The sequence below is a fragment of the Ochotona princeps genome, chromosome 2 (genome assembly GCF_030435755.1).
Source record: "Ochotona princeps isolate mOchPri1 chromosome 2, mOchPri1.hap1, whole genome shotgun sequence".
Taxonomy (NCBI): domain Eukaryota; kingdom Metazoa; phylum Chordata; class Mammalia; order Lagomorpha; family Ochotonidae; genus Ochotona; species Ochotona princeps.
The window spans coordinates 109991892-110016484 of record NC_080833.1 but is presented as its reverse complement, the minus strand read 5'-3'; the positions used below and the strand labels follow the sequence as shown (position 1 = coordinate 110016484).

General features: G+C 54.2%; 1 protein-coding gene across 3 annotated transcripts; it reads right to left on the bottom strand.

Annotated features, from left to right (window-relative positions):
* Positions 1-970: 970 nt before the first annotated feature.
* SEMA4A (semaphorin 4A) lies at positions 971-23775 on the bottom strand. 3 transcript variants are annotated; one of them, XM_058660424.1, is made up of 15 exons: positions 23743-23775; positions 20128-20310; positions 18416-18576; positions 17623-17685; positions 17285-17383; positions 17030-17135; positions 16120-16236; positions 15523-15647; positions 15234-15406; positions 13465-13615; positions 4301-4481; positions 3305-3423; positions 3019-3176; positions 2706-2806; positions 971-2372 (listed from the first exon to the last, which is right to left on the bottom strand). In XM_058660424.1, the coding sequence occupies exons 2-15, from the start codon at positions 20279-20281 to the stop codon at positions 1777-1779; spliced, it is 2304 nt and encodes a 767-aa protein (XP_058516407.1). In that variant the 5' UTR covers positions 20282-20310; positions 23743-23775; the 3' UTR covers positions 971-1776. The 3 variants fall into 3 exon arrangements, with proteins under 3 accessions (XP_058516407.1, XP_058516406.1, XP_004589088.2); XM_058660423.1 differs by lacking the exon at positions 23743-23775 and adding an exon at positions 21061-21111; XM_004589031.2 differs by lacking the exon at positions 23743-23775 and adding an exon at positions 20730-20824.
* Between the last annotated feature and the right edge of the window lie 818 nt (positions 23776-24593).

The following is a 24593-nucleotide window of genomic DNA, read 5'->3' as shown; positions in this document are numbered from 1 at the left end:
GGAAACTAGCAGCTGAAGCTCTTTCTCTGTAACTCTGCCTTTCAAATAGATTAAAAAAAAAGAGGACACTGAAGGCACATGGAGGTCTTGCTGATGTTTGGTGCTAGCAGGAAACAGATCCAGTGGGGGTGGCCTGGAAGGAGGAAGTTGTACATTCTTTCTTCTTTTCCTTCCATTCTCTCTTTGCTTTTTAGTTGTAACCACAGTAGCAAAGTTCACTGAGGAGCACACGACTGACAGACCAGAAACAGAGCCTTGTTTGTTTTTCCTACAAAGAACTGCCTGAGGGGCTGCTGTTGTGGCTTAGTGCGTAAAGCTGCCTCCTGCAGCACAGGCATGCCACGTAGGCACTGTTTTTGAGTCCCACTGTTTTTGAGTGGCTTCTCCACTTCCCATCCAGCTCCCTGGTTATGACCTGGGAAAGCAGCAGAGGATGGCTCAAGGCCTTGGGCCCCTGCACTCCCGTGGGAGACCTGGAAGACGCTCCTGGCTCCTGGCTTTGGACCAAGGAAGGGAGTATGTCATCACCTGATCTTGGCTGTAGGAGGGCCTCCACTCCACAGCAGCAGGGAGAGAAGGTGGTGTGGAGGTGTGCGCACAGGGAGCGCAGTGCTGTTTGTCACAACTCTGGAAGGACGTGCGGGTGGCCGTGTGGTCCTTCCATAAATTAATCCACCGGGAGTTGATGGCTGCTGTGCCAGTGAGGAAGGCGGCTGAACGGGAGTCACGAGAAGTGCGGGAAAGCCGGGGACAGCAAGTGTGGGGGTGTCAGCGACAGATGAGGTGTCAGCTGCCTGGCAGACACAGCTGAGACAGACCAGCACGGCCTCACTCGCGATGCCTGCCTGCAGCAGAGGGAGGGCTGTGTGGCTGCCTGTCAGTGGGCAGTGGGCAGGGCACAGGAGAAGCCCCAGAACCCCAGCCCTCCTTCCTACCGGCATTGGCATTCCCGGGGTGCCAGCAATCCTGGCACCCAAGCAGTTCTCATGGCACTCCCTTGTGAGCTTTTGTCTTTTTAATAAAAAATAGACTGTCTGTGACGAGCGTTTTTCTGACTCTCAAAACAAATGCAAAGGGAAGAGGAAAGAGGTTAAGGGGTCACCACAGTAAAAGCATAAACAAGGCTCAGATTACCCCCTGCCATGGCAGCCCCAGGGGTTGGGAGGTGGGAGGAAAGAATCACAACCGGCCCCAAGTGAAGCAAGAAGGAAGGTGGTCAGACTTCAGAAAATACTTCCTGGGATCAGCAGTGCATGGTTGGTGAATGTGGGGCAGGTGGGGCAGCTTCCCACAAAGCCCTGGAGACCCCTGAGGGAGGGCGGATTGGTGTGCCAATTACAGAGCAGCATGGGGGGACTCACGGTGGTGATGTTTGTCTTCTCTGGATTTTGCGACCCTGGGGTCTTTTGGGGTCTCCTGGAGCAGGATGTCTGTAGAGGGTCCCTGGAATGGCTGAGACTGAAGGATTTCCCCCAGTACCTAGTCCTCCAGGCATCATGCAGGTGCAGGTCTGGGGAACCCTCCCTTGAGAGCCCCGTGTGCTTGGTAGAAAGGAGTCCCAGTGGGGAGGCAGGCTGGGTGCACAGTCTTCCATCCCCTCCCTGCCCCTGCTGGGTGCTACTGGTGACACAGATGGCAGGGAAGCCCCTCCCATAACAGGAAGGTGCTCTTTCATGCTACCTCCCACCTTCCAAGGGGTTGATGTGCTCCAGGACCACCCCACCCTCGGCCCCGCCCCCCATGGACAGGGCCAGGCGCCTGCCCTGTGCTCAGCATTTACGCCACCTCGGGGCCCAGGTGGTTGTTATCAGCGTCCACATTACGGGCAGAGGTCCTTGCTTCCTTGTGGGGCTGCAGGTGTTGCTCCCTGCTGCTCAGTGGGTCCTTCTTCCTGGTGGGCAGTGTCTCACAACCTTGTACTTTGCCCCGTGCCCGAAGAGCCCCCAATGGGGAGGCAAGGAGGACGATGAGAGCTCCAGAAAGCACCAATGCCAGGAGGACGGTGACAGCGAGGAAATGGGGCCAGTAGGACCGTTGGTCAGCCAGCGCAGCTCCGCCATTGACCCTGGTCAGCGGGACCTTCACACGCTCCCGGGGAATGCCGGTCAGTTCAGGGTCCAGGGCCAGGGGCTGGTCCTGGCTGTCCACCCAGTAAGAGACTACAGGATAGGAGAAGCCGTTCTCAGTGGCCACACACTGGTAGAGGCCCCCAATGCCATCCCGGGGCATCAGCAAGAGGGAACCGTTGTAGACCGTGGTCGAGGTCTCCTGGATGGTTGCTGGCCTGTGACTCCAGTGGTAAGAAGCCAGCGCTGACAGGTGCGGGCAGGGCAGTTCCAGGATGGAGTTGGGGACAGCCAGAACTTCTTTGACTGCAAAGAAGGGAATGGGCCTCAGGACTGAGGGAGGAGGGCAGGAGGAAGCCAGGAGGGTGTCGCCAGCCTCCCATTGGCCCCCAGGTCTCATTTTCTGTTCCATCTCACCCCTTCTCCCACTCCAGCCTGGACCCCAGACTAGCCTCCATCCCATCTCTCCCTAACTCAGCCTTGATCCTCAAAGCCAGCTGGGCCCGCAGCTCCCTCCAGCCAAGCCCCAAATCCAGCCCAACCCTGGAGCTGCAGTTTCAGGGTCGGCAGGTGCTGGAGAAGACTCTGGCAGAGCCCTCACCTCCCACTTCCCCCACCTGCCTGGGGTCCCACACTCACTGATTTGCGGGCGGCTCTGAGGCCGGTAGCTCCTGCCCCTCGTGCCATTGGCGCAGGCCCACCCTGGGTTCCCTCGCTCCATGTCCTGCTTCCAGGAGCTCCTGAGATGGCAGGAAAGGCAAACATATTCCTTGAAACAAAGTGGGCAGAGGAAGGAAGGAGAGGAAGTACAGGGGGCAGAGGTGGAGGGTGGGGGTGACCAGGAATAGAGAAGATAGGACGGACACCCAGCACTCTATCCCCCGAGAAACCCAGCTGGGCAGAAAGGGACCTGATTGGCCCATCTTCAGCTGCCACCAGAACTGGCACTCACAGGTTGGGGGCGGACAGGAAGCGGCAGACTTGAGTCTGAGGGTCCCAGGCACAGTGTGGATCCCGGGCCAGGATACAGTCCACACAGCTCTCATAGACACTGCAGTTAGCACGAGGTATCCTCCAGACACCTGCTGAGGAACCCACAAACACTGCACCCTGGAAGACAGAAGGAGGGCATCAGGGAGCTTGAGCCATACCTCTTCAAGCTCCAGCATGCTCCCTTGACCCCTGGGTCCCCAAGCAACCTCAGCAGAAGGTCACCCGGTGGTCAGCTCCCTTCTCACCTGGGAGGCGTCCAGGTGCAGGTTGCGAACAGGCTCCTGGCCAGGCAGCAGCTGGATTTCTTCCACCAGATGTGCACCATTGTCTTCACTCACCACTGCCTTATGCAGGGCTCCCGAGGCTGCAGGAGACAGACAAAGGTTGAAGGTGTCTCCCACTGCCCTCTGGGCACACCTCCTTCCTGACCACTCCCAGCTTCCCCAGCTGGCAGCAGAACCACTCCTGGGCCTCCTGTCCCTTAAGGTAATGTGGATGCCCACCAGCTGCCTCTAGCCCCTCCCTGAGCATGGAGACTCTTGTCTGGTTCTTCCTCTGCTGAGTACCCCTGCACGCATGTCTGACACTGCGGCCAGCACCAGGGCCGCACATGATGGGGCTTCTCCCTGAAAGCTCAGGTCACCTTCTCCTGCTCCACCCCCTAGAAACTTGAGACACTGCCCACTGCCCATACCCTCTTTTTTTCAGCTTCAGCGGGCTGTTCCACCTATGCCTTGGCCCTCAGCCTCCTGCTGCCACCATGCCAAAACCTCACTTGCTCCCGTGTGTGCCCCTACTACCTGGGCCAGCTCTTCCCATCTCCCTGTAGACTGGATCCTCTCAGTCATTCTGACCTACAAAAGGGGGCCTCTGACTAGAGCCCACCCTTCCTCAGGTCTCTGCCACTTTGTCCCTCTCTTCCCCTTGCCCACTTCCAGCTGTCCCTCAACCAGTCACTCATCACCCCTCTAACACAGCTTTCTGCAATACCAGCAGTCCTTACCGAGGCCACCAGGGTCCTCCCTGTCCATCCCCCAACCAGACAAAGCTCAGAAAGGGCAGGTGCCAGGCCGTTTAGGTTTCTCCTAGGTATTTTCAGAGCCGAGCAGGGCTCCAGGAGTGCAGCTCAGTAATCAGGCATTAAGGGAAGGAATGAATGAGTTCATCATAGAGGATTCCCTCCTCCCATCTGGGAGCAGCTCTCATTTCACAGGGCTGTCCTGGGAACCTTCCTCACTCACCAGTGCCCAGGTACATGACCAGATGTTCACGCCCCTCCAGGCCCTGGGCCGTCTCCACCGCCAGCTGTGTGTATTCCACACCAGACTTTACCAGCACAGGCGTCCCCACCACCTGCTCGTCCATCAGGAAATGGTCCTTCATGAAGGTCAAGGCTTTATCAGATGGGGGGCCCATGGAGCACTGAGGAGGGAAACCAAGTTGGCAGATCAGGTGGGCTGCCCTACCTGAATCAGCCATCATCCCAGCTGAGTGACGGGTCTGCAAGCTAGGGAGTGGGCAAGTGACCAAGCCCCTCTCAGGCTTGTGACGAGGGTGAAACGCACCAGGACACATAGAAGGAGGTAAGCATGTAAAGGGCAGGGTGTCCCTTGAGGGCTTTGAACAGTAGTACACCCTCTTCCTTTGGATACCTGGCAATCGGCAGGAGACAGTGTGCGGGCAACACCCATCCTTTACCCTACAGTCACAGGCATGCACAGCCCCGGCCCTGACACACAGTGGTTGCTCTACATATGTCAGCTGAATTGATGACTCAGTAAAGGCTGTCACGGAAAAAGGAGGTGTCGCCAGGAACGCTGCACCTACACCCTTCCAGCTTTGCTGCGTGACACTGGAGGGTCCCTTCACTCCAAGCCTCCTTTTTCTCACCCACCAAGTGAGGGGGCTGCACCGGCTGTTCTTGTTTGGCCCTGCCAACCAGAGTGAACTGTGGCTCTGGGACACCCGTGGCCTTGCTCCTCGGTCCCAATACCTGGCCTCTGCAACCCCAGGAGCACTCTGGCACCTGTTGGAGCTGGGACCCGAGCAAGGTGGCTCTAGTTCTCTGGCCTTTGGCTTCCTTCTCTGGAAAGGGAGGTTCTGTGCCAAAGTGAACATGTGCACCTAATCTCACATCCTCTCCAAAGAAGAAAAAAGCAGAAAGCTACAGGGATGGGGTGACCAGGAGAGAAGGCAAACGCCAACCATGTTTTAGCGCACAGAACAGGAACAGCCTGCCCGTGTGGGCTGTATGAGGCCTGCAAAATCATTTGTCTGGCCCTGCCAAGGGAACCGCAGGCAGGATTCAAAATGCAATCCATCTGCGACAGACTCATTTTGGAGGGATCATGAAGGATGGTTTAAGCAGCCACAGGGCCCTTAACAGATGTAGGTGAATGAACAAATGGTAGAGATTTAGCAGAAACAGGGAGAGAGGCAAGAAACCTCCTGAGGCAGCCACAGATCAGCTGATTCACAAGGAAGAATTCCTAACGTTTGAATTAGTGGCTGGCGCGGCCACCCCGGAGGGAGGCTCAGTCGGAGGGGGAGGCTAAATGAGGAGCATTACTGGAAAGTCAAGGCAAGAAGGAGGCAAAACTTGGGCCCAGTGTGATGGCTCAATTGGCTAATCCTCCCCTTGCAGGTGCTAAGATCCCAGATGTTTCTTCCTCTGGACAAGGGGACACAAAAGGGCCTCTGGATGAGGTGGGATGAACATAGGAAAGCAAATGACAGGTGACACTCTCCCCACACACACCCCTTCCCTTTTGTTGCACCCAGACACTGGGAGCTGAACCAGCACCCTCCAAGCCAGGATCCAGGGGAATCCACCCCAGGAGCCCAACCTGCCAGGCTCTACTCCCAGGCCAAGAACTTCCAGTTTCCATGTCACTTACAGGAGTAGACAGTTGGACTACCAGACATGCAGATAAGGACCATGAACTTGAAAGAGAACTTAAAAAAAATACTAATTTAAAATAAGGGTGGGGAGGAGCCAAGTAGGGGGATTGGGAGGACTTTGGAATCGGGGAGAAGAAAGCTACTGTTGTCACTCAGTCCTGAGCAGATGACAGTACCTTCATGACACAGGAACAATGTGCGGGGTGAGCACGAGGCGCAGTGGCTGAGCAGCTGGGCAAGAGACCCACATCCCATGTCACAGGGCCTGGGTTCGAGTCCCAGCTCTGCTCCTGATTCCAGCTTCCTGCTAATGGGCATCTTGGAAGGCAGTGGGTGATGGATCAAGTTATTTGGGTTCCTGCCACTCATGTGGGAGCCCAAGATGGAGCTCCTGGCTTCTGGCTGCAGTCTGGTCTAGTTGTGACCATTGCAGGCATTTGTGAGCTCTGTCGATCTCTTTCTCTGTATGTCTCAAACTAAATAAAAAGGAGCGGCCAAGCCCGACGCAATAGTGTAGTGGTTACAGTCCTCGCCTTAAATGCACGCCAGGATCCCATATGGGTGCCGGTTCTAATCCTGGCAGCCCTGCTTCCCATCCAGCTCCCTGCCTGTGGCCTGGGAATGCAGTCGGGGACGGCCCAAAGCATTGGGCCCTGCACAAGCGGCCACAGAAGAAGACCAGAAGAAGCGTGGGAGACCCAGAAGAAGCTCCTGGCTCCTGGCTTTGAATCAGCGCAGCACCGGCCGTTGTGGTCACCTGGGGAGTGAACCATCGGACAGAAGATCTTCCTCTCTGTCTCTCTTCCTCTCTGTATATCTGGCTTTCCAATAAAATAAATAAATAAATAAAATCTTAAAAAAAAAAAAAGAGGGGCCCGGCAGCATGGTCTAGTGGCTAAAGTGCTCGCCTTGAATGCCCCGGTATCCCATATGGGCACCAGTTCTAATCCTGGCAGCCCCGCTTCCCATCCAGCTCCCTGCTTGTGGCCTGGGAAAGCAGTCGAGGATGGCCCAAAGCTTTGGGACTCTGCATCTGTAGGAGACCAGAAGAAGCTCCTGGCTCCTGGCTTCAGATTGGCTCAGTTCTAGCTGTTGTGGCCGCTTGTGGAGTGAATCATCGGATGGAAGATCTTCCTCTCTGTCTCTCCTCCCCTCTGTATATCTGACTTTCCAATAAGAATAAGCAAATCTTTAAAAAAAAAAAAAAAGAGGGAGAAAGAAAAGAGCACGTGACCATATTGAAGCCTACTTAGCCCCAGATTAACTCTGAATCTGATCAACTCTCAAGATCCAAACCGTGAACAATGTACAGCAAACAAGTCAGCTGCACCGCGGAAATGCAGTCATCGGCAGATGGGGAGAACTCTGTATATGGCAACTGAAAGAGATCCCAGCAGGAGGGGTGTCCAGCAGGTCAAGCTGCTGGCACCCCAGGTTCGGAGTGACAGTTTGAGTCCCAAATGCTGTTTCTGCGTGTGTGTGTGTGTGTTTCAAATGCTCTGTTTCTGATTCAGTACCTGGAAAGACAACAGAACACGGTCCAAGTACTTAGGCCTCTGCCACCCATATAGGAGGCCCAGATGAATCTCCTGGCTCCTGGCTTCAGCTTGGCCCAATGATTGAGGAAGCAAACTCACAGATGAGACAGCTCAGGAAGGAGAACAGAACAAATTGGACAACAACCCCAGTCCAAAGATGACAGCAAATATCAGGGTGAATGGAGATAATAAGGTGGACTCTGTCAGCCAAATGGACATTGAAACTGCTTTCTCATCCTTGGATCAGCGAGATCAATATTTCAAAACTATCACAACCACTTGGGCAGAATTCTAGGAGCGTATGTCACATTAAGACCTCGGTCGATACTGGGTGACCGTTTCCTGTCCCCAGGTACTGAGGCAGTTGGGAGGCTGGGTGTGGCTTCTTCGTTTGTCTTCCCCTTCCTCCAGATACAGGAAAAAGTAATGGAAAACTTGAAAGCAATGATCATACCCACTTTCCATGACTTTCTATCCTTCCCACCCTGATTAAGTATGTAAACTTCACCTAAAAAAGTTTTTTTGCTCTCTTTCTAACTGCTTTGGAAAGAAAGAGAGAGAGGAAGAAAGAAACAGAGAGAGGGAGAGAGGGAGAGAGAGAGAGAGAGAAAGAAGAAAAAAGAGACTTGAACAATTCACAATTTGTAAGACAGTATTTTGATTTTGACTCAAATACACAAACTATAGTTTTTAAAACTCTGATGATCCCACATCTGGTGTAATGGCTCAACAGGCTAATTTCCACCTTCAAGCTTCAGCATCGCATATGGATGCTGGTTCGTGCCCCAACTGCTCCACTTCCCAACCAGCTCCCTGCTTATAACCTGGGAAGACAGTCAAGGATGGCCCAAAGCCTTAGGACTTTGCACCTGCATGGGAGACCCAGAAGAGGCTCCTGGCTTCAGATCGGTGCAGCTCCACCTGTTGTGGCCACTTGGGGAATGAATCAGTGGACAGAAGATATTCCTCTCTGTCTTTCCTCCTCTCTGTATATCTGACTTTCCAATTAAAAAACAAACAAATAAATAAATAAAGCAAGCAAGCTTAAAAAAAGACAGAGTAACACAGAGGTGGGATGGGGCAGACAGGCAGATAGACTCTTCATCAGGAGTAGAGCTGGGACTTGAATTGGCACCCATGTGGGACGCTTGGTGTCACAGGCATCTGTAAAACTCACTATGTCACATGCCAGCCCTACTCCACTTCTGATCCAGCTACCTGCCAAGGCTTGGGTCCCTGCCATTCATGTGTGAGACCCAGGCCTGGTACCAGTTGTTGTGGACATGTGGGAAATAAATCAGCAGATTCAACAGATTAGAGATTCTGTCTTTCCCTCCCTCTCTCTGTCACTCTGTGTTTCAAATAACTAAATAAATAAATGCTTTTTTTAACCTAGGAAATGAATATTTTAGCAAAAAATGGAAATCTGACAGAGGGGACTAGACAATAAAATTGAGACACTTACGGAAAATAGAACAAGAATGAAAATCAAAACTTGAAAATTCGAGAAGGTTTCAGAAAGTGACATGATCAGGCCCGGCGGCGTGGCCTAGCGGCTAAAGTCTTCACCTTGAATGCCCCGGGATCCCATATGGGCGCCGGTTCTAATCCCGGCAGCTCCACTTCCCATCCAGCTCCCTGCTTGTGGCCTGGGAAAGCAGTTGAGGATGGCCCAAAGATTTGGAACCCTGTACCCGCGTGGGAGACCTGAAAGAGGTTCCTGGTTCCTGGCTTTGGATCGGCACAGCACCGGCCGTTGCGGCTCACTTGGGGAGTGAACCATTGGACTGAAGATCTTCCTCTCTGTCTCACCTCCTCTCTGTATATCTGACTTTGTAATAAAAATAAATATATCTTTTAAAAAAAAGAAAGAAAAGAAAGTGACATGATCTAGGGCCTGGCATTATAGGACAGCAGGCTAAGCTACGACTTTGCCATTCCATCTCTGAGCTGGTATCAGCCTCAGCTGCTCTGCTTCTGATCCAGCTCCTTGCTTGTGCCTGGAAAGCAGCTGAGTATAGCCCAAGTGCTTAGTCCACTGCACCTACACAGGAGACCCAAATGGAGTTCTAGTTCCTGGCTTTGGCCTGGTTCCATCTAGCCATTACAGCTGTTTTGAGAGGGAGCCAGCAAATGGCAGATCTCTTTCTCTCTGTTTCTCCCTATCTTCCTGTCACTCTATCTTTGCAAGAAATAAAACAAATATTTTAAAAGGAACGAAAAGAAAGTTAGGGCCCGGCGGCATGGCCTAGTGGCTAAAGTCCTCGCCTTGAATGCCCCGGGATCCCATATGGGCGCCAGTTCTAATCCTGGCAGCTCCACTTCCCATCCTAGCTCCCTGCTTGTGGCCTGGGAAAGCAATCGAGGACGGCCCAATGTCGTGGGACCCTGTACCCGCGTGGGAGACCTGGAAGAGGTTCCTGGTTCCCGGCTTCGGATCAGTGCGCATCGGCCCGTTGCGGCTCACTTGGGGAGTGAATCATTGGACGGAAGATCTTCCTCTCTGTCTCTTCTCCTCTCTGTATATCTGACTTTGTAATAAAATAAATAAATCTTTGAAAGAAAGAAAGAAAGAAAGAAAGAAAGAAAGAAAGAAAGAAAGAAAGAAAGAAAGAAAGAAAGAAAGAAAGAAAGAAAGTTAGTTAAAGGACCAGTGGGGGGTGGGCCTTCAGTTCTTTGGAAGTCAACTACAAGCTCCTGGAGGGAAGGAACCTAGTGTGTTCTACCATCTGTTGTGGTTCCTAGAACAGCCCAGTGAATAAGTAATGAAAAGGAAATTAGAGGGACTGGCACTGTGATGCAGTGACTTAACCTGCCACCTACAGTTCCGGCATCCCATTGGACACCAGTTCAACTCCTGACTCTTCTAATTTCGATCTATCTCCCTGATGATGGCCCAAGAAAGCAGTGGAAGATGGCCCAAGTGTGTGGGCCCCTGCACCCGCGCAGAAGAAGCTCCTGGCTTTAACCTGGCCCAGCCCCACTCACTGCAGCCATTTGGGAAGTGAACCAGTGGACAGAAGACTCCCCACCCCCACCTTTCTCTGTCTCTGTAACTCTGACTTTGAAATAAATAAATCTAAAAAAAAGAAGAAGAAGAAGAAAGAAATGAAAGCGTTCGGGAAAACATGTTAGACTGAAAGAACCAAAAAGAATAATCTTTCCATTGATAGATGCCCAGCACACTAAACGAAGAATTCCACCAAAGCACGACACCAGGAAACCTCAGAACACAAGGGCAAAGAAAGGCATGAAAAGACTTAGCATCAAAGGGTCAGGATCAAAACAGCTATGGGCCTCTCAACAGCAGTCAGAGAAACTAGAAGCTCATGGATCAAGCTCTTAAATATCGGAAGGAAAATTATTTCTGTTTTAGAAGCATCTGTAACCAGCAATCAAATGGGAAGTTTGAATAACGACCCTTTCAGAGGTTCGAGGTTTTCTGTTTTTATCTGCCCCATATTCTTCTCCAGGAATCTCTCAGGATTCCCCTCCACTAAAACAAGACAAGCTTTTAAGAAAGAGGAAGCTATGGCATAGTAAGAGACACAAGCTGTGTCACAGGGACTAGCTGGAGGGAATTCCCAGGCCGATGAGCAACAGGGATTCCAGAGGGAGGCTGAGCTCCAGAGGTGGGAGGCACCAGCCCCGACTGGAGCTGAGGCCAGAGGCAGAGCTAACGTGTCTGCCTGCAGAAGATCCTCAGAGGAATCAGGACCAATTTGAGGCTGAATTAAAGATAAGTACTTAGAAAACAAAACAAGCAAAATAATAATAATAATAATAATAAGCAACATATCTACTAACCTCAGGGAAAACAAAAATTATGCAAACAAAAAGGGAAAAGCAATCATAGTTTCATTATCTATCTCAGTTGCAAATAATAAAAGTTCTCATAAAAATTGATCCAGGGCCTGGCGTGGTAGCCTAGTGGCTAAAGTCCTCACCTTGCGTGCATTAGGATCCCATATGGATGCCAGTTCTAATCCCAGCAGCCCCACTTCCTATCCAGCTCCTTGCTTATGGCCTGGGAATGCAGTCAAGGACGACCCAAAGCCTTGGGACCCTGCACCTGCCTGGGAGACCCAGAAGAGGCTCTTGGCTCCTGGCTTCAGATTGGCTCAGCTCCAGACATTGTGGCCACTTGGGGAGTAAGTCATCTGATGGAAGATCTTTGTGTCTCCTCCTTTCTGTATATCTGCCTTTCCAATAAAAATAAATAAATCTTAAAAAAAAAAAAAAAGATTGATCTAAGGCCCACACTGTGGTATATAGTACATAAAGCTTCTGCAATGTCAGCATCCCAAATGGAGTCCCAGGAGCTCCATTTCTGATCCAACTCTCTGCTAATACAACTGAGAAGGCAACAGAGGATGGGTCAAGTGCTTGGACCCCCGCAGCCATATCAGAGACTCAGATGTTGTATTAAGCTCCTGACTTCAGCCTGGCTTTTTTTTTTTTTTAAGATTTATTTAATTTTTTTAAATTGGAAAGTCAGATATACAGAGAGAAGGAGAGACAAAGAGAAAGCTCTTCCGTCCGATGATTCACTCCTCAAGTGGCTACAATGGCTGGAGCTGAGCCAATCTAAAGCCAGGAGCCAGGAGCTTCCTCTGGGTCTCCCACGTGGGTGCTGGGTCCCAAAGCTTTGTGCCATCCTCGACTGCTTTCCCAGGCCACAAGCAGGGAGCTGGATGGGAAGCGGGGCTGCCGGGATTAGAACCAGAACCCATATGGGATCCTGGCGTGTTCAAGGCGAGGGCTTTAACCACTACGCTATTGCGCCGGGCCCCAGCCTGGCTTTTACAGCCACTTGGGGAAATGAGTCACAAGAGTACTGCGTCAAGCTTCCCTCTACCTCTCAATTAAAAATAAATAAATATGACTCAAAACTCATAGAAATGTATTGTGGGCCCGGTGTGATGGTTCAATGGCTAAATTCTCACCTTGCAAGCTCTGGGATCCCATATGGGTGCTGGTTCATGTCCCGGCAGCCTCGCTTCCCATCCAGCTCCCTGCTTGTGACCTGGGAAAGCAGTCAAGCATGGCCCATAGCCTTGGGACCCTGCACCTGTGTGGGAGACCCAGAAGCAGCTCTGGTTCCTGGCTTCAGATTGGCTCAGCTTTGGCTCTTGTGGCCATTTGGGGGGGAGTGAACCAGCAGATGGAAGATCTTTCTCTGTCTCTCCTTCTCTCTGTAAACCTGATCTGATCTGCCATTTCAATAAAAATAAATAAATCTTAAAAATATTCATATAAATGCATTATGAAGAAAGTATTCACGGATTTCATGTACCCAAATAATCTTATCTCCTTTTTGTGCTTATTTAGATTTATCTTTTTGAAAGGTACAGGAGAGAGAGAAAGCTCTTCTCTGTATCTGTCCACTCCCCCAAAGCACACAACAGCCAGGGCTGGGCCAGGCTACAGCAAGGAGCCTGGAGCTCCATCTGGGTCTCTCACAAAGGTGGTAGGGGACAAAGCATTTGAGTCCTCATCTGGTCCCTTCAAGAATGCACTGGCAGGAAGCTGGATTGGAAGCACAGGAGTCAGGACTCAAACCTGCACTCCAATAGGGGATGCAGGCATCACCGGCAGCGGCTTAACCCACTGCACTCTAAAGTCCATCTCATTTCCCAAGAACGTTCTGAAGTATCCTCATCTATCACTCTAATAAAGGTTAATATAAATACAGATGAAGCTTCAGCGCTCGGCCCATCTCCACATAACTTTAACCCCTCAGCAACAAGCACCATTACTTGGTGTGCACTGCCCCTTGTGGGGGAGGTGGTCCCGCACCTGCTCTGGGAGCCAGTACTGTTCACCTGTGAAACAGGGGCAGCTGGAACAGGTGCCTGTGTGAACAGATGATTTGGCACAGACTGTGTCGTGAGGGGCCTTGTACAAATGCCCTCCTGAGTGTGCAGCTACGTGGATGTGGGACTCAGCACGGGAGTGGTACTCACACTGCCTGGCCGGGGGGTGATGGTTGGGCCCCGGTACGTAGTCCAGCGTGAAGTTTCCTTGTTCAGCTCCTTGTACTTTCCCTTGAAGACTTGCTCAAAGTCCCTGAGCGAGAAGGCACAGACTGCGGAACTTCTGGTGCCGCCGACCTGCCTGGAGACAGTCACCAGGGTCATGGGCTGAGGGAATCCTCCTCATCCCTTCAAGTCCTGCCCTCCCCCTGCAGAAAAGCTCTGGAGAGCAGTGGCATGGAGGCTGCTTATTTTTCCCCTTGCTAGGTGCACCAAAAAAAGCCATGGTGTCCCCTGACTCCGGCCCAGGGCCTGACTCAAGACCCAGCTTGGGACCTGAAGTGTGACTGATTCTGTAATGAGAATTCACTGGGGCACAGGCCCCAGGTGTCACTCTGCCTATCCTGCCTGGCTGAGGTATCCCCACAGGAGGGGCAGTGTGCCTGTCATAAGGCTGGCTCCACTATGCTGCCATTCTCCCTGGGGTCCCCCAGGCCTCCAGAGCTCAGAGAACTCACCAATGCTACCATAGGACTGGTACACCCCAGTCCTGGTCTTACCTCTCCCTCTCTTTACCCTGATTGTGCTACACAGTGGGTGTTTAGTTCTGGGTTCTGTGGATATCTGACCCCATGTGCATCAGATACAATGGGCCCAACATGGCCAGCAAGTTCCTATCACAGCATGGGGACAGACCATGACTGTAGCCCCTTGGGCCAATCAGGTTACTCCTCTCAGACTAGCAAACCCCGATCGTATTTTCATCTTAGGACACTGATGGCATTTCCACTCCTTGCCCTGGCCGTTAGGAAGCTCGGAGTTCACCTAGTGACTGTCACACAGGAATAACAACTCTTGGGAAAAGCTCTTATCCCTGATTTCTTATATTCTCCCTTTATTCCCAATGCCTCCTCTGCCTTACGGATTTTGAAGCTGGCCTTTGAATAAAAGCTTCCCTGTTTTTTCAGAACTAGCCAGGACATAAACCAGTCAGAACCTCACAAAGCTGCATTTGTTCCAGATACATGAAGGGCGTGAGTCAACTCCTGGGAGGTTGGAACTGGTGCCATTGTATAGCAAGCTAATCCTCTGCCTGTGATACCAATCCCCTAGGATCATGTCTTGGCTACTCTACTTCTGATCCAGCTCCCTGCTTTATGGCCTGGGAAAGCAGTGGCCTAAAGCCTTAAGACCCTGTACCTGTATGGGAGACCCAGAAGAAGCCTCTAACTCGGACCCAGCATGGTAGCCTAACAGCTAAAATCCTTGCCTTGCACGTGCCAGGATCCCATATCGGTGCCAGTTCATGTTCCAGCAGCTCCGCTTCCTATCCAACTCCCTGCTTGTGGCCTGGGAAAGCAGTGGAGAACAGCCCAAACCCTGGGACCCTGCACCCACATGGGAGACCCAGAAGAAGCTCCTGGCTTCAGATCCAGTTCAGCTTCGGCCTTTGCGGCCACTTGGAGAATTAATCAGCAGACGGAAGATCTTCCTGTCTCTCCTTTCTGTATATCTGACTTTTCAATAAAAAAAAAGGAAAAAACAAACAAAAAAAACCATCTGGCTCTTGGCTAATCAGTCCAGCTCTGGTCGTTCCATCACTTGGGGAGTGAACCAACAGATGGAACAGTCTCTCTTTCTCTAATTTTCAAGTAAAATAAGTAAATCTTAAAAAAGAAAAAATCGTGGGATATGGTGACGACTCTGACAAGTCATTGCTACCCAGGCAGCAGGTCCCGGCCTCGGCCCCCACTGCTCACCACTGGGAAGTGAAGACTGCATAGACTCGGGCGACGGCAGGAGGATCAGCGGGCAGCAGGACCGCGTGGCGGATGACGTTGAAGGGCAGCTGCCCCGGCTGCGCGCAGAGCAGCTGGGCCTTGAGGAAGGTGGTCCACTTCTTCTGCAGCAGCTTTTCGCCGCCCACGTCGTCCTGCCGGAGGACGGAGAACGTGGGGGGCAGTCAGGGACAGCCCCACCCCGTGGGCAGCCACACCCCTTCTCTCTTCTGCCCTTTGGCCAGTCCACCACCCCAGTGCTTGGCCTGACCTTGCAGACCCGGGCCACCCGCGATGTGTGCAGTTTCTCGAAGAAGTCAAACTCGATGGCTGTCTCCTCAAAAAAGAAGTAGACCACCTGGGTGGACGGGATTGCAGCCACGAAGGAGGCATCATCTGCAGGCAGTGGGGGGAGAAGTTAGACAAGTGGATCCCTTGGTTGAAAATCCTGGGCTTAGATTCAGCAAAGCTCCCTCAGCCTGGGTGGGAAAGTGTTTGCTCTGAACAGAGCGGTATCCAGCCCGGATTGAAACAGAGTCAGTCCCCATCGTGTAAAAGTGAGACCCACAAACAAACAAAATAATTAAAAAAAATAAAATCATAAAAAATAAATTTAAAAAAAGAAAAAAAAAAAAAGAAAATCCTGGGCTTAGCTCTGGAGACCAAAACCCAGGCTGCCTGTGACCATGCCCCAGCTCCAGGTAGGCAGTGACGGGGTGTGAGGGTAGGAGGGAGCCTTGACTCCTTGCCTGCTGTGTTCCCCCCTACCCCACCCCAACGCCTGGTGAGGAGAGCTGAGGGAACTCCAGCAAGTTGTAGTGACCAGGTCTCCAGGACTGGAGGGGATAAAGGGCTAGATGGTGCTTACAGCGCAGCCAGCGGAGGAAGGTGTCTGTCTTGAGAACAGGCTGAGGTCCCAGTGTTCGCAGCAGGATGGGCTCGTTGCCCAGGAAGTTGTTCATGGTGCCGGAATAGAGCGTGCCATCTAGGGTGAGCAGAGGGCAGGAGGGGGCCTGAGCAGGTGCAGGGATCCTTCATGCCCTGAGGCCTGAGGTTGGCCCTGTCTATCCCTTCTGCACCTTTCCCGGGAGCCCTGAAGCCCGGGGTGCGCGCGCACACACACACACACACATACACACATACACACTGAGCACCCTGCTCAAGTTCCAAAATGCCAGTCCCACAGCAACTGTTTGGCGACCACTCCAGGCTCCTGCCTGGGACATCTACCAAGCAGAGTCACTTACTGATCCCAGAAGGTAACTGTTTCCCACTTCCATCTTGAGTCCTACCCTGCTCTTCCTGGAGTGCCATCCTGCCCACCTACCTACTTATCTTCAGGGTCCTGCTGGGGCACCTCCTGCAGGAAGCCAGAGTGAGAAGTGGGCCACGGTTTGTGTCCTGAAGGGCACAGAGCTCTGATTTCACCTCGGAGCTCCAACCATGCCCAGCCTCACACCTGGCCCTAGAGCAGGTGCTCCCGCACCTTCAACACTACCGGGCCTCTCCCCTACCTGGCATACGTTCCCAGACCTTGGTGTCCCTGTCTGTCTGCGCAGCATCCCCATCCCCCTCCCTGTGCCAGTCTCAGTAAGAGCTAGCATCAGTTGGCCTTCCGATCTTGCCCTCGGAGGCTGCTGGCCTTTCTCTCTCTGTCTCCCCTTCTCCCTGATTTTACAAGGCTTTGCCACATTCCATATCCTCCAAGAATGACTTGGAAGCTGAACAGCATGATGGTGGTGGTGGCAGCGGCACAGATTGAGACAGACCATACTCACCTACCAAAACGGCCGTGTGCTTGTGGGCAGGGTCAAAGGGACTTTGGCCTTTCCCCTCTACCACCTTGTCCTCCGAGATGGGCAGCAGGTTGGAATCTTGGAGTTCCTAGAGGGGGGCAGAGGCTGGGGGCCCAGAACGCCAGGGTCTCACCTCTGGGAAGGGAGGGGCAGGAGGGAGGAAGGGAACAGGGTGGCTCTGGGGCCAGGAAGCTCTGGGCTGGTTGCCAGAGGGCAGGCGGGGCACTTGTCACTCACAATGAAGGTGCAGGCAGGGCTGAAGGCGAAGGTGCCACAAGCGTAGAGGTGGGTGGCATTGAAAGAAACCAGGACTCGAATGAAGTTAAAACACTGTGTCTGGGAGAGAGAGAGAGAGAGTGCAGGCCTTTGGGCCACCTGCTCCAAACCCCTGGGATCCCATAGCTTCTGGGTCCTGTCCTAGAGGGAAGAAGGGCAGGGCAGAGCTGGGGCAGTCTCTTTAGGACAGGACCCCTGGGATCTTAAGACCAACAAGCAGCCCCACCCTGAGGTCCCAGTCTGGAGTCACCCAGACTTCCTGCCCATCACACCTTACTTACCTCCCCACCTCTGCTTACCTCATTGCTCCTCATCTTAAAGGCACATTCACTCTTTTTCTGGTTACTCGCTGGCCAGTGTATCTATAGTAGTGAATGGAAAAGGAAAGGAGGCATGACTTCCAGCTATAGCCTGCCAGCTCCTCCTCTGCCCTGGCCCTGGCCTTGGCTGAGATCGCCAGCAGACCTGATGGTGAATGACAAGGCTGCAGGCCAGTGGGGAACACCAGCTCATGCTCCTGAGGTCCAGCAGCAGCACACGGCTCCTGAGCAATCCCACAGACCTGGGTTCAAAGCTGGGCTCAGGCACTTGGACCCAGCACCCTTGTGGGTTTCATAGAATATGCTGGTGTACGCCAACCCCCAGGTCTGTGCAGGTGGCCAGTGGCCACAGCAGCACACACACACCCTGGAGTGGATGGGAAACTTCCAGCTCCCTCCTCCCCTGCCTTCCTCCCCTCTCCTGGTCTCTGTCATTCCGTGCTATAGTGTGCTGTAGGTCGGGTGAGGCTAAATCAGCAGTCTCAGTGATTTGTATCAGCGGGAAGATATGCCAATATTGATACCCTTTGAGTCAATGTTTATCTCCTATGTCAATGGTTGCTTATTATCATTTGGCAATTCTCCTTACTCAACCACAGAGTAGGGAGGCCACTGTGAGACTTCCTGCCTGTTCTGTTGTCAAGCCGCAGACACCAGGAAGTACTGATTGTTGTTCATTGGATACGACAGCACATGGCTGCTGCTCACATCCAGGCAGCCACGTCCCTCTTTCCCACTCCCAGCCCGTACCCCTCATTACGGTCCTCCTCACCATGTTCCTCAGCCTCAGGACTCCTGGATCCCGGATATCCAGGGCCAGGATGGCTTCCCGGGCACCCACGTAGAGAGTATCTCCATCCCCACTCAAAAGCAGGATGTCAAAATCCTGGAGGCCCTCCTGGTGGAAGAAGCTTAGTGCTCTGCGTGCATCCCCTGTCAGGAGGTGGCAAGAAAGACAGAGTGAGGAGGAGCTGGTGGGGCAGGTGGTGGATTGCTGAGCCTGAGGTGGGGATGAGGGTAGGGCACAGGCAGGGTGCCCACAGCCTCCACCATCTGCAGCTTGCCTACCCCGGCCTGCTGGCAGCCACGTTAATGTTGTGGTGTACACAGCCCATGGTAGAAGAGAGTGACCATCTGAGACGGGGCTAACAATTGAGCCTGTGGCTGGTGGAGGTGGCACAGTAAATAAAGTGGGGCAGGCACACTGGGTGCTTGGGGTGGCCCCAGAGAAAGATGGGTACTGGGGGTAGGGGGTGGCGATGTACTGGCAGACACACAGGAAGATATTGACAGCCGCAAGCAGGAAGGCTAAATGTAGAGGCAACTGTGTGTCACTCTGGCTGTGGGTTTCAGAGCCCTCTGACCACCCCAGCCCCTCCTCTGCTTCCTTCCTTTCTGCCAACACAGGAAAGCTCCATTGGCAGAGCCACTGTGAGCAGAAAGCCAGGGAAGTGAGCTGCCACATCACCGTGGCACGGAGTTGGGGTGGGAGTCCTTCCCCCTCCCCTCATCAGCATGCTGGCATGAGGGCAGCGGCCAGCTGCTAGCTGTACAGGCTCAGGGGCTTTCTTAGGTATGCAGAAGAGGAACTAGGAATAAGGTGTGGAAGGTTCTGAAAGGGCTTGTCCCCCACTTCTGACACCTGCTGCTGCTGAAGGGATCAGCCTGTGTTGGGTTGTTGGGTCCCCAGGGGCTGTGGGTGGGGGGCAGGTCTGGCCTGGAGACTTTTCCCCTGTCTGTGTTCCTGCAGCCAGCACAGAGGTGACCTCTCCATCAGTGACCGACCTGAATTTCCCCAGAGGCTGGCCGAGGCGAGTGGCCTCACTGTGCCCCGGAGACCCTGCCCTTCAACTCCCAGTCCTTCCTGCTTCTCCCCGCTGGAGGCTAGAGGGCCAAAAGCCAATAATCTCAGGAGGATGCCAGCCAAGCAGTATACACATGCACGTGCGCGCGCACACACACACACACACACACGTGCACACCAATGAGCGCACATGTACAGAAGCTGGGCTGTCCTGAGCGCGCCCACTCCTGGGGCCCACAGTACTGGCCATGCTACAACCCAGTGTAATCTGTGTTGCTGGCATAGGCCTGGCATGCCCTAGGTCCTCAGCCCCACAAATGAGCTTCCAGTATGGGCCTTGACTTTGGGGTATCTGGAAGGAAGTTATGAAAGCAGTTAGGGGTTGGAGTTGCCCAGTTGGGTGACAGTGACATTAAAGGAGACAAGGAAAAGTCACCAGCTTTGGAGGGCTGGAGGGTACCATGTGTCTGGATCCCTGGTCCCTTTCTTTAGTCTGTGGCTTGAGATGGTCTCTTCTGGGTTTGAATTTCTGCTGCTGTCCATACCTCTCTCTCTCTCTCTCTCTCTCTCTCTCTCTCTCTCTCTCTCTATCTCTCTCTCATCACACACATGTCAGCATCCATCACCTGTCTCTCTCCCCATCTTGCTCTCCCCACACCTGCTGGCCACTGGCCACTTACCTATGTGGTACTTGACCCTGGGAATGGGCTCCTGCCCACCAGTCCCTGTCATCGTCATTGTTGTTGTCGCCTCCGGTGGCAGCAGCAGGAGTAGCTGGATGAGGAGAAGGCCCAGGATGCTGCCAGGGTCCAGGCCCAGGGTTGGGAGGGCCATGTTCAGCCAGAGGCCGTCCCCAGTTGCTTCTGAGAGAATAGGCATAGAGAGACTTTGCTGAGCGCCTAGCTCTTACCACATCCCACAGAGGGACCAATTGGAGAGCTTCAAGCAGCAAAAGCCTGTGTGTTTGTGAAGGGGTGGGGAAGTGCCAGGGCAGGCGACAGTTCCCTCTCTGTAGGGGCCTGCAGAGTGCCACAGAGTGTACATGACCTTAGCTAGCCACTGGCCACTGCCTCTTGCTGCCTGCTTTTCCCCTCTGGCGCTGCCCCAACCATGATTGCTACCCTCACTATACCCACCACAGCCCTGCTCAGCCACTTCTCTCTCCTGTTCCTCCTGTGGCACAGAGCCCAAACCCTTGGGCCGGGGGCGTCCTAGCGAGCAGGCTCCTGTCCTCCCAGCAGCCCTGACTTCTGTGTCCTGTCACTCTCCCACCTGCTGTTACCCGCTGCTTCACGCTCCCCATGACCCAAGTCTGACAGGCCCTGGTGGGAAGCAGCCTTGCTCTGTTGGTCCCCTCAGCCGCTGCAGGGATGGCGGTCTTTGCTGCTCAGGCTTGCCTGTGCCGATTCCTCCGGGAAGGCCACAGGAGTGGTCCTCCCACCAGGCTGACTGCAGCATTTCCAGACTAACGCCTAGAGTGGGGGAACTAGCTGGCTCCAGCCACTGCAGCCTCCTTCGTCTCTGGCTTTGCTCCCAAGATCACTAACACCAAGCCGCCCACCCCACCTTGCCTACCCTGCGCCGGCCCCAGTGGGAAATCCCCGTGTCCAGACCTGGGGGGCAGAGATGCCATCCAAGAGCCAGATGGAGGCAGGGGTCGCAGAGGACAGAGAGCTCAGCCGGGCTGACGTGGGAGGGTGGCCCTCCAGGTGCCCATGGCGCCCGAGTCGGCACTGGGCGCTCAGGCCCGGGAAACCAGAATTTCTACTTGTGTTGTGACAGATCCTGGCTGGGCCGGAAGGGGAGGGAGGCAGGAGGAGGCTCACCTGCCTCCTGGGAGACACACCTCTCCCAAGCTCCCTCCCTCCCCGCTCAGTCTGCCAATATCGAAAAGGCCTTTGCCCTCTGTCGCTGCTGTCACACCCAGTGTCACTGTGGCTGTTGCTCAAGGCTGCAGCTGTGACATCATTCTTTCATTTTCCCCTATTTGCTTATCTGAGGTGGGGTCTCTGATTCATTCCTACCCACTGGGAAGTCCCTGCCATGGTCTACCCTTCAAGCCTTCTGCTTCCAGCAGGGCCATAATCTTAAAAAAAAAAAAAGGAAAAAAAAAAAGGAAGAAAACTAGAACAGTAGTTGCATTAGGCCCTTGCCTGTGACTTTGCACAGAAGTCCCTGCTGTCTAGTCTCCAGGATCTATGGGGTGGCCTAGGGCCAGTAACATTCCTAGGAAACGCCTCATCTGAGTGCATGCTTAATGGAACCCCACTTCTGGGGCACCCAACCCCCTCACCCCACAGCGGTGGCTCCAGCGGAGCCTCATAACGCAGGGTTAATGAGGCATCCGGGGCCCATAAAGCTGATGTTGCCGGCCCACTCAAGCCGGGTCAGCTGACTGCGGGCTGAAGCACACAAGCCTCCCAGGGCTCCCACAAGTCTGTCCCCCACACATGTGCTCTAACTGACAGGAAGTCCTTGTTGTGAGGTGACCGCCAGCCCTCCTGCTCCAGCCCCAGCCACCAAGGCCAGTGCATACCTTCCAGCAACTTCCTGGAAGCATCCTCTACCCTCTACCCTCCACTCCCATCACCCTCCTCTGCCCATTCCCCAGGGGCAAGTGCTCAGACAGACCCCTCCTGGCACCTGGGTGTGTGAGTGTGTGTGGATGCATGCATGCATGAGCATGTGCGTGCATTCATGCACATATGCATGTGTGTTGTGCATGTGTGATGTGTATGAAAACGTATGTGTACGTGTGTATGTATATGTTTCCATGCATGTGTGCCTGTGCAGATGCACATACATATGTGTGAAGACTTAAGCAGGTTGTCCCTTCCCTCCAGGAAGGCTTTGAGAATCAGGGGACCCCTCTGCTGTGACTCCCCAGCCCCCCACTCTCAGATTGGAACCAATTGACTTCTCTGGGTCACAGGAGAGGGGGCGGTTCTGGTGGGGAAAGGGAGGCATCCCAGCTCCTTCCACCCCTGCATGCTAGCCAACCTCCCTGAAGCTGAGTCAAGGCCCTGCTCCTGTTTCCTCCTGCTGCACCCCAGAATTCTCCCTGCTTCCCCCCCCCCCCCCCGCCGCTCCCAGCCTCCAGAGTCATGCTACATCTGCTCGGTGCAGCTGGAGGCGCCCACAGCCAGGGCCGGCTTCACAGGTGCGTGACCTGTCCCTCACCCAGGACCCTGCATGGGCTCAGAAGGACTTATACTCTGCCACTCTGCCGCTGTGGCCCTCTTAAGACTTCAGCCATTTCCCAACCAGGGGTCCTGCATTTTCATTTTGCATGAAAATTACATGAGCAGGGCCTGGCAGCAGCATCAGGGAAGTTCCGAGCTCACCAGGGTCCACTCCCTTGCTGGCTATACCAGTGAGGAAACCAAGACCAAGGAGGTTGGGAGGGAGTGGTGGAGGGGTCAAATGTTCAAAGAGCAGGCTACAGGGGGGACATGCCATCTGGTAGTCCTGGTCTGGGGGGTTTCCCCAAGCTACTTCCTTCCAAGCCTTGTAGCCTAGGCACTCCCCACAACAGCAGCCCTGGGTTCAACCTCCCTCTGCCAGGCTCCCCCCACACACACACGCCCCACTCCTCCTCTTCGGCTGCTTATTGCAGAAGGGCGGCCCCATGGAACAGCAGCCTTCCTACCCGCCCTGGTTTCCAGTGTAGAGCTGTGGATGTGGGGGTGGAAGTGAGAGGGCAGACCAAGCCTCCTCTAAGCCCAGAGCAGTCTCGCCCCAGCTCCTCTAGAGGAACTGGGATGCCTCGCTGTGAGGGACCGAGTGCTGGAGCAGGAGAGAGGCCACTTGGGGCTTCTCCAGTGTGACCTGGCAGCTCCTCCTCCTCTTCCTCCTTCCTCCCTCCCCTGTCCAGCCTCAGGGCAGCCCTGGGCAGAAAGCCTCTCCCACTGGCTCCTCTTCCGCAGCCCTGTCAGCCCTGCCAGCCCTGCCTCTCTTTCTAGGAGCAAGAGTGAGCCAACCAGCCAGCCGAACCCACCTGCATGCCAGGAGCGCCAGGGCTGCCCCCAGGCGTTCCACCCCGGGCAATCCCCCCACCTCTGGGAAGGGGAGGCAGCCAGCCAGCCAGCCTTCTTGCTTCTCTCCCAACTCAAGCCCTGCTCGTCCGTTACCTAGTGCCCACCCCACTCCCTTAGGTCTGACCGGTGCTAGAAGGCTGCGCTGAGTCCCCGCACACAATGGCCCGACCCCTCTGCCTGCCCCCTCCTCAGGACACAGCCACCAGACAATGGCCTGCCCCCTCCCTTCACAGCTGTCTGTCAGCTCGGTTCCCTTACCTGCAGCTGGGGGATGCCGCCGCCGCCGAAGCGCGCCGCCACCAGCCACCACCGGCGTGATTCCCTCCCCGAGTGCCTGCGTGCCCAGTCTCCCACAGCCTCCGTCCCTGCCACACCCCCACCCCCATCCCCAACCCCATCCCGCCTCACTGGTCCTTCGTCACCATGGCGACCACATCTCAAAGTGGGAGGGACTAGAATCTCCCCATATTCTTCCTCCCTTCCTCCCCGTGCCCTGCTGCGCCCCACCTTCTGTGGCTCGGGGATTCACTTGTGTGGAGGAAAGGGGCTCCAGGCTGGCGTGGGGAGGGGCACCCGGTCTCGGAGTCCTAACTGAGCTCCCCTGTGGGATGGGTCGCAGGTGCAGATGTTCCCGCAGCTGTGCTCCTGGGGCCAGCTGGGGCCAAACTGCCCTGATGGATGGCCAGCTTGCTTGCATTTCCCTCATCCCTAAAACTGCTTATATAGAGCAGACACAACTGGATACTCTCCTGGCCCCAACCAAAATGGTCCTGCAAATGAACACATCCAGCTCTGGGCAAATAACCCCAGGGGCAGGGTGTCCATCTGGAAGCCCAAGAGGCCCTTTCCTGTGGAAATCACCTTGACTTCTCCAGGTTCAAGCTCAAATTTTACTTTCTCTCTCTTCCTAAGCCGCCTGTCTCCGATGGTGGCTGCTCCAGAACCTTCTGTCACTCACACACACCCTGAGATGTACCACAGGGAAAAGCTTATGCATGCTGTAAGAGGAGGGGTGAAGGGCAGACCTCAGAAAGGACTTCCAGAAGTTCAGACTAGAAAAAGTCACAAGACAGAGCTGACTGCTTCCTTGGGCTGGGAAGAAGATATGG